The sequence below is a fragment of the Phyllobates terribilis genome, unplaced genomic scaffold (genome assembly GCF_046119375.1).
Source record: "Phyllobates terribilis strain yellow unplaced genomic scaffold, ASM4611937v1 Scaffold_12__6_contigs__length_324123572, whole genome shotgun sequence".
In the NCBI taxonomy this organism is placed as follows: Eukaryota; Metazoa; Chordata; class Amphibia; order Anura; family Dendrobatidae; genus Phyllobates; species Phyllobates terribilis.
This window is the reverse complement of record NW_027362772.1, coordinates 15,710,396-15,722,221: the sequence shown is the minus strand read 5'-3', so window position 1 is coordinate 15,722,221 and position 11,826 is coordinate 15,710,396. Positions and strand designations below refer to the sequence as shown.

Below are 11,826 nucleotides of genomic sequence, written 5' to 3'. Positions count from 1 at the left end.
GCACTGAGGACTCCATATAGGTCCTGGACTGTAGGAGGGGGGAGACCCTCAATCCTCTAAAGCCAGGACCACCCCAGCACTGAGGATACGGGCAAGAGAAACCCACTAACTTCCTGGTGCGCCGCCCCTTTAAGGATGGTTTCCCATCATCCTTTGCTTTGTATAGTTCATGCTCAGGTACATTCCCCTTTAAGACTAGTTGTAAATATTTTGATATATTTTGTATTTACATAATAAAATAGATATATATATTTTTTGCTTTTCTTAAGCAACATGTGATTATTGTGAGCAGCTGCCTGGGGTTAAAAAAAAAAAGTAAGCGACAGACCCAGAACAGGGGCGCTATTAGTCACCGTCATCCTGCACCCCCAGGAGAGAAAAACCTAAAAGTGCGCTGTAAAGACTGCAGCATTGCTCTCATCTGCCCCCACAGGTTAGGAGAGGAACTGCACCGGCATTGCTCTTGTCTGCCTCTACTGGTCACACTAGAAACTACACCAGCACTCCTCTCGTCTGCCCCTGCTGGTCATGAGAGGAACTGCACCGGCTGGTCACACTGGGAGCTGCAGCAGTATTGCTCTTGTCTGCCTCTCCTGGTCACGCGAGGGAATGCAGCAGCCGATTATCTCTTGGCCAGAGCTGACAATTCTTCACCCCAGACCTCGGCACTTTACGTCAGTGATCCTTGTGCAGGACCACCATGACCCCTCTGAATTCATTAACGCGCCCTCTGATGACACGGGTTGCACACATTTGAGGGAGGAATGCCCCTTTAATTGACCAGTTTGTGACAAGCGGCTCAGAGATCAGTGGCTGCAGCAGCAACAGTCAGATCCTGGAGCGGAGTTCCCTTTTATATTTTCAATGTGTTTTGAGCAAATATTGTGAATTCCATTAATGCCCCCGATCCCGACTGCAGTGCCCCGATCTGTGGCACCACAACAGCGCCTGCAAGCAGTGATGAGAAAAAGGGAGCGCCACCTGGGGGCAGTAATGAGCACAAAAGTCAGCACCATCCAGCAGTAATGAGCATAGATAGCAGCGCCACCTGCAGGCAGTAATGAGCACAAACGGCAGCGCCATCTAGCAGTGATAAGTATAGATACAACAGCGCCACCTGGGGGCAGAAGTCAGAAAGGGGAGCAGTGCCGAGCACCTAGAATTTCTTTACATTTGAGAACGAAGTATATTTACAGGAGATGGAACAGCGATGGGAAGGAAAATGGCTCCACTCTCACAGCCGCGTGGGAAGGCGACTTTGTCCTCTTGGCCCATCACATCGACACTGACCATAGACGAGTCCTGTGCAACAATACAGAGAAATCCAGGAACCAGACGGCTGCCTGGTAACTCAATTATTACAGAAAAAAAAAATCAATGTTTCAGCCGCACGGGGCCTTTATCAAACCATCGAATGCTAAAGGGCCGGTGCAGTCGAAACGTTTTGATAATTTTATTAGTACAGAAATATCACAGGGAAGATGTCTGGGTCCTAGATGTCGCCGTTACATTGACGACATTCTTCATCTGAGCCGCAGCTGAAGACTTCCATCACCTTCATTCCACCCATACAACGGCGCCCCCTGGTGGCCACAAGTCAGCATATACTGCAGCAGACAGGACACAGTTTTGGAGAAAATGCTATTTATTGTAAGGGGGTGGGGGGGAACAGTTTCCAGCGCACGCGTGTGACTAATACCGAGAAACAGGTGATGCTTCGAGTTCTGTGTTCCGCGACGTCGAGGACGCGACCGCCATTTAAAGGGCCGGATCGCTATAAATAAAGCTACAGACTTTGTTCCCAGCAGACGTTCGGCTCCGCTTGCCGTCAGTGAATGGGAACGTGTCTAGTTACTGATCTGGTCGTCCACCGCTGAGGGTTTGTTACAGTATGTGAGCAGAGTAAGTGCTGTTGGCAGCATGACACTGACACACTGTAACAAACGCTCAGCTGTCAGGAGGTACTAGTCTATAGGGCCAGACCCCCGCAGTGGCATGAGCATTCAGGCTCCGGGGGTCCGCTATCTCCTCAGCTGTGGTCGCCGGTCGTTCTCTGCAGAGCGGTCACCGCCACCGTCCAGCGATCCCGCCACTGGCGCAGGGTCTGCCCGCCGCGCTCCTCCTGGGGTAGACACAGCTGCGCCGGCTGCTCCCACCTGCAGCGGAGAGGAGGAGTCATTACCGAGTCACAGCCAATGTGGCGGCCACAGGGGGCGCCGCACTCACCAGTCGCTCACAGCCGCCTGCACCGCCTTCCCGTACTCCTGGCTGCTCTCGCACTGCTGGATGAGCTGCTGCAGCTGAGGGACGAGCTGCTCCGTCTGCTGCGCGTAGTGAGAGGAGAGGAGCTGCAGCAGCGCTGAGGAAGGAGCAGAGGGTCCGTTACAGTGTATCAGTGACGACATCCTGGGAGCAGAACATCCGGCACTGCAGACCGACACATTGTAACAGAGCGAGGTGTGTGCTGCCCGGCTGACAGAGACCGATACAAAGTAGCGACGCCTCATCTGTGGGAAGGAAACATCTACTCACTGTCGATGCCGGCGCTGGGGCTCTCGCAGAGCTGCCACTGGAGCCGGGTGGCCGCGCGACGGCGGCTGCTCTGCTGGGAGCGGAGGAAATGGAGGCGCCGCTTCATCTCCGCCACGTGGGGCAGGACCGTCTCCGGGGCCTGAGGGGAGGAGACGTCACAGTGTGTCAGCGCAGGCATCGCCGTATACATCAGTGTGTGTCAGCGAAGGAATTGATATACCGCACAGCAGGAGGGTGTCACAGTGTGTCAGCGCAGGAATCTGTATACCGCACAGCTGGAGGGCGTCACAGTGTGTCAGCGCAGAGATGTCCGTATACGTCGCAGTGTGTCAGCGCAGAGGTGTCCGTATACGTCGCAGTGTGTCAGCGCAGAGATGTCCGTATACGTCGCAGTGTGTCAGCGCAGGTCTCTCACCTTATACAGGGACAGGCCGACGCTGGTGTAGATCCCGCTGTAGGCGGCGTAGTGCGGAGAACGGGGGTCGGAGACGCGGTTTATGGACAGCTCCTGAGCCGGCACCGCGGTCGCCCTGCACAAGGTGAAAATTTAGATCAGATCTTATACTCTAGTCACATCTAGAGCTGCATGCATGACTCATTCCTGTCCTGAACCAGCAGGGGGCAGCAGTAATGTTCCTATAGAACAGACCTCATCCTCCAGTCACACCCAAAGCCGCATGCAAAACTTCTGCTACCTTCCTGCTCGAGGCAGATAAGACAAAGCGACTGCAGCACCGAGGCCCCGGGGGTCTCACCCGTCTGTGTGGACTTTCTGCATCGCCGGGAGGGAGACGGAGGAGAAATGCTTCAAGTCCTTCTGGATCCCGTCCTGCAGCCGCTGCGTCTCCTGGAAGATCTCGTGCGGCCGCGGCCGAAGCTTCTCCTGCACGAATCGCTGCACCTGGCGAGAGAAGAGCTGCGATCAGTGCGGGGGGTCCTGGCCGCTGCAGTATTCTCATTTGCATAAGTAAGTACACCCCTGCCCATCCCAGAGTCACATGACTTCACCTCCAGCCTCTGCTGCCGGACCTGGGACCTGCAGATGACGGCGCCCTGAGCGAGGACCTGGATCTGCTTCTGCTTCCTGTCCTGCAGCAAAACCGGACGTCAGAGAAAGGCGCCGCTGATCCCCGACCACCGCTGATCCCCCCCCCCCACCCCCCGGCCGTCCCACGCGGAGCAGCACTCACCAGGAGGTGGCAGACGCTCTGGATGTTCTGCTGCTGCTTCTGGAGCAGCTTCACTTCTTGCTTCTTTTCCGCCACCTCAGACTGAAGCGCGCGACATTCCTGCTGCAGAGCCGTCTGACAGCCGCGCAGCCGCACCAAGCGGAGCTCCGCATCGAAGGCTTCTCTGCAACGTGCGCAAAGGGAGACACAATGATCCCATCCCTCCCCCAGACCGCCAGAGACCCAGCCCCGAATCCCGTCCCTCCCCCAGACCGCCAGGGGCCCAGCCTCGAATCCCATGCCTCCCCCAGACCGCCAGGGGCCCAGCCCCGAATCCCGTCCCTCCCTCAGACCGCCAGGGGCCCAGCCCCGAACCCTGTCTCTTCTCCCAGAGGCCCAGCCCCAAATCCCGCCGCTCCCCCAGACCGCCAGAGACCCAGCCCCGAATCCCGTCCCTCCCCCAGACCGCCAGGGGCCCAGCCTCGAATCCCATGCCTCCCCCAGACCGCCAGGGGCCCAGCCCCGAATCCCGTCCCTCCCCCAGACCGCCAGGGGCCCAGCCCCGAACCCTGTCTCTTCCCCCAGAGGCCCAGCCCCATATCCCGCCGCTCCCCCAGACCGCCAGGGGCCCAGCCCCGAATCCCGCCGCTCCCCAAGACCGCCAGAGGCCCAGCCCCGAATCCCGTCCCTCCCCCAGGGGCCCATCCTCGAATCCCGCCCCTCCCCCAGACCGCCAGGGGCCCAGCCCCGAATCCCACCACTCCCCCAGAGACCCAGCCCCGAATCCCGCCCCTCCCCCAGAGACCCAGCCCTGAAACCCGTCCCTCCCCCAGAGACCCAGCCCCGAAACCCGTCCCCTCGCCCAGACCGCCAGGGGCCCAGCCCCGAATCCCGTCCCTCCCCCAGACCGCCAGGGGCCCAGCCCCGAACCCTGTCTCTTCCCCCAGAGGCCCAGCCCTAAATCCCGCCGCTCCCCCAGACCGCCAGGGGCCCAGCCCCGAATCCCGCCGCTCCCCCAGGGGCCCATCCTCGAATCCCGCCCCTCCCCCAGACCGCCAGGGGCCCAGCCCCGAATCCCACCACTCCCCCAGAGACCCAGCCCCAAATCCCGCCCCTCCCCCAGAGACCCAGCCCCGAAACCCGTCCCTCCCCCAGAGACCCAGCCCCGAATCCCGCCCCTCCCCCAGAGACCCAGCCCTGAAACCCGTCCCTCCCCCAGAGACCCAGCCCCGAAACCCGTCCCCTCGCCCAGACCGCCAGGGGCCCAGCCCCGAATCCCGTCCCTCCCCCAGACCGCCAGGGGCCCAGCCCCGAACCCTGTCTCTTCCCCCAGAGGCCCAGCCCTAAATCCCGCCGCTCCCCCAGACCGCCAGGGGCCCAGCCCCGAATCCCGCCGCTCCCCCAGGGGCCCATCCTCGAATCCCGCCCCTCCCCCAGACCGCCAGGGGCCCAGCCCCGAATCCCACCACTCCCCCAGAGACCCAGCCCCAAATCCCGCCCCTCCCCCAGAGACCCAGCCCCGAAACCCGCCCCTCCCCCAGAGACCCAGCCCTGAAACCCGTCCCTCCCCCAGAGACCCAGCCCCGAAACCCGTCCCTCCCCCAGAGACCCAGCCCCGAAACCCGTCCCCTCGCCCAGACCGCCAGGGGCCCAGCCCCGAATCCAGCAACGAATCCCGTCCCTCCCCCAGACCGCCAGGGGCCCAGCCCCGAACCCTGTCTCTTCCCCCAGAGGCCCAGCCCCAAATCCCGCCACTCCCCCAGACCGCCAGGGGCCCAGCCCCGAATCCAGCAACGAATCCCGTCCCTCCCCCAGACCGCCAGGGGCCCAGCCCCGAACCCTGTCTCTTCCCCCAGAGGCCCAGCCCCAAATCCCGCCACTCCCCCAGACCGCCAGGGGCCCAGCCCCGAATCCCGCCGCTCCCCAAGACCGCCAGGGGCCCAGCCCCGAATCCCGTCCCTCCCCCAGGGGCCCAGCCCCGAATCCCGCCCCTCCCCCAGACCGCCAGGGGCCCAGCCCCGAATCCCACCACTCCCCCAGAGACCCAGCCCCAAATCCCGCCCCTCCCCCAGAGACCCAGCCCCGAAACCCGTCCCCTCGCCCAGACCGCCAGGGGCCCAGCCCCGAATTCCGCCACTCCCCCCCCCGAGACCTAGCCCCTAAACCCGTCCCTCCCCCCGACCGCTAGGGGCCCAGCCCCGAATCCCGCCACTCCCCCAGAGGCCCAGCCCCGAATCCCGTCCCTCCCCCAGACCGCCAGGGGCCCAGCCCCGAACCCCACCACTCCGCCAGAGACCCAGCCCCGAATCCCGTCCCTCCCCCAGACCGCCAGGGGCCCAGCCCCGAACCCCACCACTCCGCCAGAGACCCAGCCCCGAATCCCGTCCCTCCCCCAGACCGCCAGGGGCCCAGCCCCGAACCCCACCACTCCGCCAGAGACCCAGCCCCGAATCCCGTCATTCCCCCAGACCGCCAGGGACCCAGACACAAATCCCATCGTTCTCCTTAGACCACCAGGGACTCAGCCCCCCCCCCCCAACCACATCCACAGCCCCCCTAGAAGACCTGAGATGCAGCCTGCTCCCTTCATTCTCCTGTTGCACAGCCCCCAACCCCATCATTCCCCTGGACCAGGGCCGCAGCCCCTAAACCCCCTTCTTGCCCCTGGCCACCAGGGCTGCTGTATATAACCATTGCCCTTTTTCTGGCCGGCTCTATGGCTGACTGTTGGGGCCACCAGGGCTGTGACCTCCCACTGGCGCCCCTACCTGCTGAGGGCGGAGAGCTCGCTGCCGTCTGATAGCGCCCTGTGGACCTCCTGGATCTTCTCCGCCATGCGGGATGACAGATCCTTCAGCCGCTTCTGAACGTTGCGGAGCTCTGAGCCGACGGACACCGACTCCTTCCAGCCGTCCTACAGGGAGAACAGAGTGACCCCCCCGGTGCGGAACGTATGTGCACCCTCCCCCCCCCCCCCCCCCCCCGACCCGGAGCAGCGGAGGACGGAGACTCGCCTGCAGGAGGGCGCTGTAGGAGGGAAGAACGGCCAAAGCTTCACGCCGCGCGTCCTGGGACAGAGCCCTGAAACACAGAGACTTCTCACAGCTGAGGGGTCGTCACAGCGGCACCGGCCGGTATCCATACTGATACATTGCAGTAGATGATCAGGACGGAGGATTCCGCGGGGGCCACACTGACACATTGTAACAAACCTTTTGGGTCTGGTCGGCTCCAGGTTCTCCGTCGTCTCGTGGAGGTCGGTTGGGGTCTCGGAGAAGCTGCGGGACGTCTCTGCGGGGTCCTCGGCCCCCGACGTCTGCAGCCGCCTCATGTCCCGGCTGCTCTCCTCGGCGAGGTGCTTTAGACACGAGACCACGTGGTTCGGGGGGTACAGAGACCAGATTTTCTGCAAAACACAGAATCGTGGTGGAGGAGGCCAAAGCGCGCGCCGGATCCCCGGAGGGACTCCCCTTTGTCCGGCAGGATTATCCACAGCCGACTCACCTCCGTCTGACTCATCCACTGGCGATTAGCAAACGAGCGCAGATCTTCTCTTCCGGTTCTGAGAGGAAACAGCAGAATCAGACGAGGCAGAGACATGACCAGACGGGAGGGATTCTCCACGCATCAAGCAGAAAGACCACAGATCGAATGGGAGGGATTCTCTAAGTATAGAGCAGTGAGGATCCCTCCCATCTGCTCGCTTTGTCTATTCCATGCTCTACAGATCCCTCTAATCTAATAGTTTAGGCTGTTTACATAGAGAATCCCTCCGATCTGCTAAAACAGCAGTGAGCCCCTAAGATGGGAGGGATTCTTTATGTATAGAGCAAGTTGAAGAACAGATCTGTATATAGAGAATCCCTCCCATCTGATCTGTTCTTCAATCATACATTATCTCTGCTCTGTATATAGAGAATCCCTCCCATCTGAGCAACGATAACGCAAGATTGAAGAACAGATCAGATGGGAGGGATTCTCTATGTATAGAGCAGTAAGACCATGACATAGAGCACAAAATAGCAGGAGGGAGGGATTCTCTGCAATACAAAAGCTAGTCAGGTAGGAATGGAGATTGAATCTCTGTAGTTACAGCAGTAAACCAGGAGGAATCAGGTGGAGGAGAATCAAGAAGATCCATAACTAGCAGACAGGAGGGATTCTCTACAGTAAGGGCTACAGAACAGAGAGAAAGTTTCTACATAGAGGGAGAGCCCGGGTAAGGATTACAGATGAGCAGATGGGAGGGATTCTCTACAGTAAGGGCTACAGACCCGGGAGAAAATTTCTACATACAGGGAGAGCCCGGATAAGGATTACAGACGAGCAGATGGGATTCTCTACACTTACGGCATGGAGCCAGAGATGTCGTCATACAGGGAGCGCAAATAGTTGAACCGCGTCTGACAAGCCTCGCGCACGTCTCTCTGATGGGAGGAAGACTCAGATGAGCAGAATAATGGGCGAGAGGGGCATGTATCGGTCACCAGCGCTGCGGGGGGATTTCACGTACCAGAACCTGCGGCTCGGGGAAAGTGTTCATGGCGGAATCCTCCTCCAGGGGCGGGAACACGACGTCCCACTGCGACGCTCTGCGGGAGGAACATACAACGTGTGACGGTGTCCGCAGAGCGACGCAGCAGAGCCGGGCGAGCGCGACCCTTACCTGCTGATGTCGATCAGCCGCACGCAGCTGTCCTGCACATTGAGGTTCTCCTCCCGCAGATCGTCGCTCTCCATCTCTTTCCTCCTGGCAAAGGCTCGGAGCAGCAGCAACCGCTGGTTGAGATCCTGGGACTTGTGGTTGCTCAGTTCTAGAGAGGCAGAAAAGGTGGAAGGTGGGGGTGAAGACATATGCAAAAATTAAGAATTTAGCGTTATAACTGTGCAGACCCCGGGGGCGTGAATACTTGTGCACTCACCCTGCCTGGAGACATCTTTCTCGGCGCTCTGGATTTGCTCCTGTAGATGCTGCAGTTCTGAGCGCAGCTGCAGGATCTCCTGACTCAGCTGCTTCCTGCGCTGCAGCTCCTTCTCCTCCGCAGAGCGTTGCGCCTGCAAGAGCGGAGACCCTCAGTCTCCTCCCCACAATGGTGGCACTTAAAGGGGCAGTCCGGGGACAAGACAATCTAATCCCTGGAACACAGGCAATTACCCCAATACTCCGCTCATGTCAATAGACAGCGTGTTACCTAAATCCTCATAAACCCTTTATAAATGAAGGATGGGTAAGACTGGGGCGCCCTTAAATCACCTAATAAGTGTCAGGGGGGTCTCCCAGGATCACACTCACCTCCGAGTGCTGCAGCTGCTGATACCTGGACTGCGAGTTAAGGAGAAAACACGTAACATTGTAACAAACCCTCTGCTGTATGAACGGGCCCTTTAACACCCGGCTCATCCGGGGCCTCCTGGTTCAGGATGATGCCGACAGTCGACCGGTTCGAGAAGGATACCAGTGCAGGTTCCCTTCCATGTTCCTCACGGTCCTACAAAATAAAATGGTGTGAAAACTTTTGCAATTAGTTTATCTATTGTCTGATGCCCCCAATAATGGGATACTGGCCCTTTAAATGGTGCTCAGTGATCCTTCATCCCTCACCTCTCGCTGCGCACGTGGCGTATGACGTATTTCCAGATGTCGGCGCACTGTCCTATGAAGAGTCTGCAAGACAGGACAGTGTCAGGTGCATAGTGGGATGACGGGGGGCGGACGGGTGGTGAATTGATAGGGGGGGGGTGCGGGGGTCTCACCTCTGCAGCATTTCCTCGCTGGGTGCCTTATGTGGCGGGAGTCCCATCTCCTGCACCGCCCAGCGCCGCACGTCCTGCGCCAAACTCCTGCGATCCATCCCTCAAGTAGAGAGAGGGGGCATATAAATATGGGGGTCACCTGCAATGAATAAATCAGCTATTTATAGCCCTCTGCTTGCTGTCAGGCCCCGCAGGTTTCCATTCACTGACAGAAGAAGAAGAAAAGTTCACTGGAAAGTTATAAAAACTTCTGGAAAACTTAAAATCAGGCGACATCTGGTGGCCGCACTGAGACACTGCACCCCCGAGCAGCACAGCAAGAACTACAACCCCCAGCGAGACCTGGAAGATGGACACCAACTACAGGCTGATGCTGGGCAGACTGTGGAGTGACAAGCCCCAGCAGGGAAGTGACAGATAGGACTACAAGCCCCAGCAGGGAAGTGACAGATAGGACTACAAGCCCCAGCAGGGAAGTGACAGATAGGACTACAAGCCCCAGCAGGGAAGTGACAGATAGGACTACAAGCCCCAGCAGGGAAGTGACAGATAGGACTACAAGCCCCAGCAGGGAAGTGACAGATAGGACTACAAGCCCCAGCAGGGAAGTGACAGATAGGACTACAAGCCCCAGCAGGGAAGTGACAGATAGGACTACAAGCCCCAGCAGGGAAGTGACAGATAGGACTACAAGCCCCAGCAGGGAAGTGACAGATAGGACTACAAGCCCCAGCAGGGAAGTGACAGATAGGACTACAAGCCCCAGCAGGGAAGTGACAGTTAGGACTACAAGCCCCAGCAGTGAAGTGACAGTTAGGACTACAGGCCCCAGCAGGGAAGTGACAGATAGGACTACAAGCCCCAGCAGGGAAGTGACAGTTAGGACTACAAGCCCCAGCAGGGAAGTGACAGTTAGGACTACAAGCCCCAGCAGGGAAGTGACAGTTAGGACTACAAGCCCCAGCAGGGAAGTGACAGTTAGGGCTACAAGCCCCAGCAGGGAAGTGACAGTTAGGACTACAAGCCCCAGCAGGGAAGTGACAGTTAGGGCTACAAGCCCCAGCAGGGAAGTGACAATTAGGACTACAAGCCCCAGCACAGCCCTGCACTGAGCACACGAGACCATGAAGGACTACAATTCCCAGCCACAGCCCAGACCAGCCGCGGTGTTATAACTATAGAAACACTCAACACCAAAATCCCAACCAGAAGAGTGGAACTACAAGTGCCAGCATGTCGCGAACACGGAAAATAGTGCGCGAGTGCATCTCTCATAGCCAATAACCGTGTGCTGAGAATTCAAAGGTCTCAACGGGCCGGAGATTCACTGCTCCTCCTCACCAGGAGATTCACTCTTCCCGCCCGTGGATTCTGTCGCGACGTTAACATGTCACATCCGTCAATTTGTACGTCACGCTGCACGTCTCACATTGTGCCACAAGAGGGAGCTCGTGCCCAGCGCATGTACGGAAAGAAGCAGCAAGCAGGCGTGCGCGCCATCTAGTGGTCGAAGCGAAGAACTGCATGTATTACACTATATCCATTATCTAATAATAATATTAATAATAATCAATCTGTCTAAAAGAAGCTTTATTGTTAGGATCAAGTACACATTAGTTGTGGCAAAGCAAGTGTGAAGTACAGAGTAGGGACTATGGGAACGATGGATGCGGCACATCCAGGGCGGGGGTACGGAAATCCATGGCATAGTTCCTAATGCCGGCGCTCACATACTGCACTGCTCTCTCCCCCGCTCTCACATACTGCGCTGCTCTCTCCCCCGCTCTCACATACTGCGCTGCTCTCTCCCCCGCTCTCACATACTGCCCTGCTCTCTCCCCCGCGCTCACATACTGCCCTGCTCTCTCCCCCGCGCTCACATACTGCCCTGCTCTCTCCCCCGCGCTCACATACTGCGCTGCTCTCTCCCCCGTGCTCACATACTGCACTGCTCTCTCCCCCGCGCTCACATACTGTGCTGCTCTCTCCCCTGCGCTCACATACTGCGCTGCTCTCTCCCTCGCGCTTACATACTGCGCTGCTCTCTCCCCCATGCTCACATACTGCGCTACTCTCTCCCCCGCGCTCACATACTGCCCTGCTCTCTCCCCCGCGCTCACATACTGCCCTGCTCTCTCCCCCGCGCTCACATACTGCCCTGCTCTCTCCCCCGCGCTCACATACTGCGCTGCTCTCTCCCCCGTGCTCACATACTGCACTGCTCTCTCCCCCGCGCTCACATACTGTGCTGCTCTCTCCCCTGCGCTCACATACTGCGCTGCTCTCTCCCTCGCGCTTACATACTGCGCTGCTCTCTCCCCCATGCTCACATACTGCGCTGCTCTCTCCCCCGCGCTCACATACTGCCCTG

At 59.0% G+C, this 11,826-nt stretch overlaps 1 protein-coding gene across 3 annotated transcripts; it reads right to left on the bottom strand.

The window, feature by feature from the left end:
- Positions 1 to 1,654: 1,654 nt before the first annotated feature.
- HAUS5 (HAUS augmin like complex subunit 5) lies at positions 1,655 to 10,900 on the bottom strand. Of its 3 annotated transcripts, none has more exons than XM_073657554.1 (20): positions 10,662 to 10,794; positions 9,456 to 9,594; positions 9,304 to 9,366; positions 9,158 to 9,190; positions 8,995 to 9,019; positions 8,624 to 8,756; positions 8,368 to 8,515; positions 8,215 to 8,293; positions 8,052 to 8,128; positions 7,206 to 7,263; positions 6,914 to 7,107; positions 6,716 to 6,782; positions 6,470 to 6,615; positions 3,723 to 3,885; positions 3,541 to 3,621; positions 3,288 to 3,433; positions 2,948 to 3,062; positions 2,533 to 2,671; positions 2,227 to 2,359; positions 1,655 to 2,156 (listed from the first exon to the last, which is right to left on the bottom strand). In XM_073657554.1, the coding sequence occupies exons 2-20, from the start codon at positions 9,551 to 9,553 to the stop codon at positions 2,030 to 2,032; spliced, it is 2,025 nt and encodes a 674-aa protein (XP_073513655.1). In that variant the 5' UTR covers positions 9,554 to 9,594; positions 10,662 to 10,794; the 3' UTR covers positions 1,655 to 2,029. The 3 variants fall into 3 exon arrangements, with proteins under 3 accessions (XP_073513655.1, XP_073513654.1, XP_073513653.1); XM_073657553.1 differs by having other exon boundaries at positions 1,656 to 2,156; positions 10,741 to 10,833; XM_073657552.1 differs by lacking the exon at positions 10,662 to 10,794 and adding an exon at positions 10,797 to 10,900 and having other exon boundaries at positions 1,657 to 2,156.
- Positions 10,901 to 11,826: the final 926 nt, after the last annotated feature.

Excerpts from the sequence above, each read along its gene's own strand:
- HAUS5 (XM_073657552.1), bottom strand. The coding sequence starts at position 9,553 with ATGGATCGCAGGAGTTTGGCGCAGGACGTGCGGCGCTGGGCGGTGCAG. Across the intron at positions 8,757-8,994 it reads AGCAGCTGCAGCACTCGGAG|GCGCAACGCTCTGCGGAGGA; the intron begins GTGAGTGTGATC and ends CCGCTCTTGCAG. Across the intron at positions 3,063-3,287 it reads CAGAAAGTCCACACAGACGG|GGCGACCGCGGTGCCGGCTC; the intron begins GTGAGACCCCCG and ends CACCTTGTGCAG.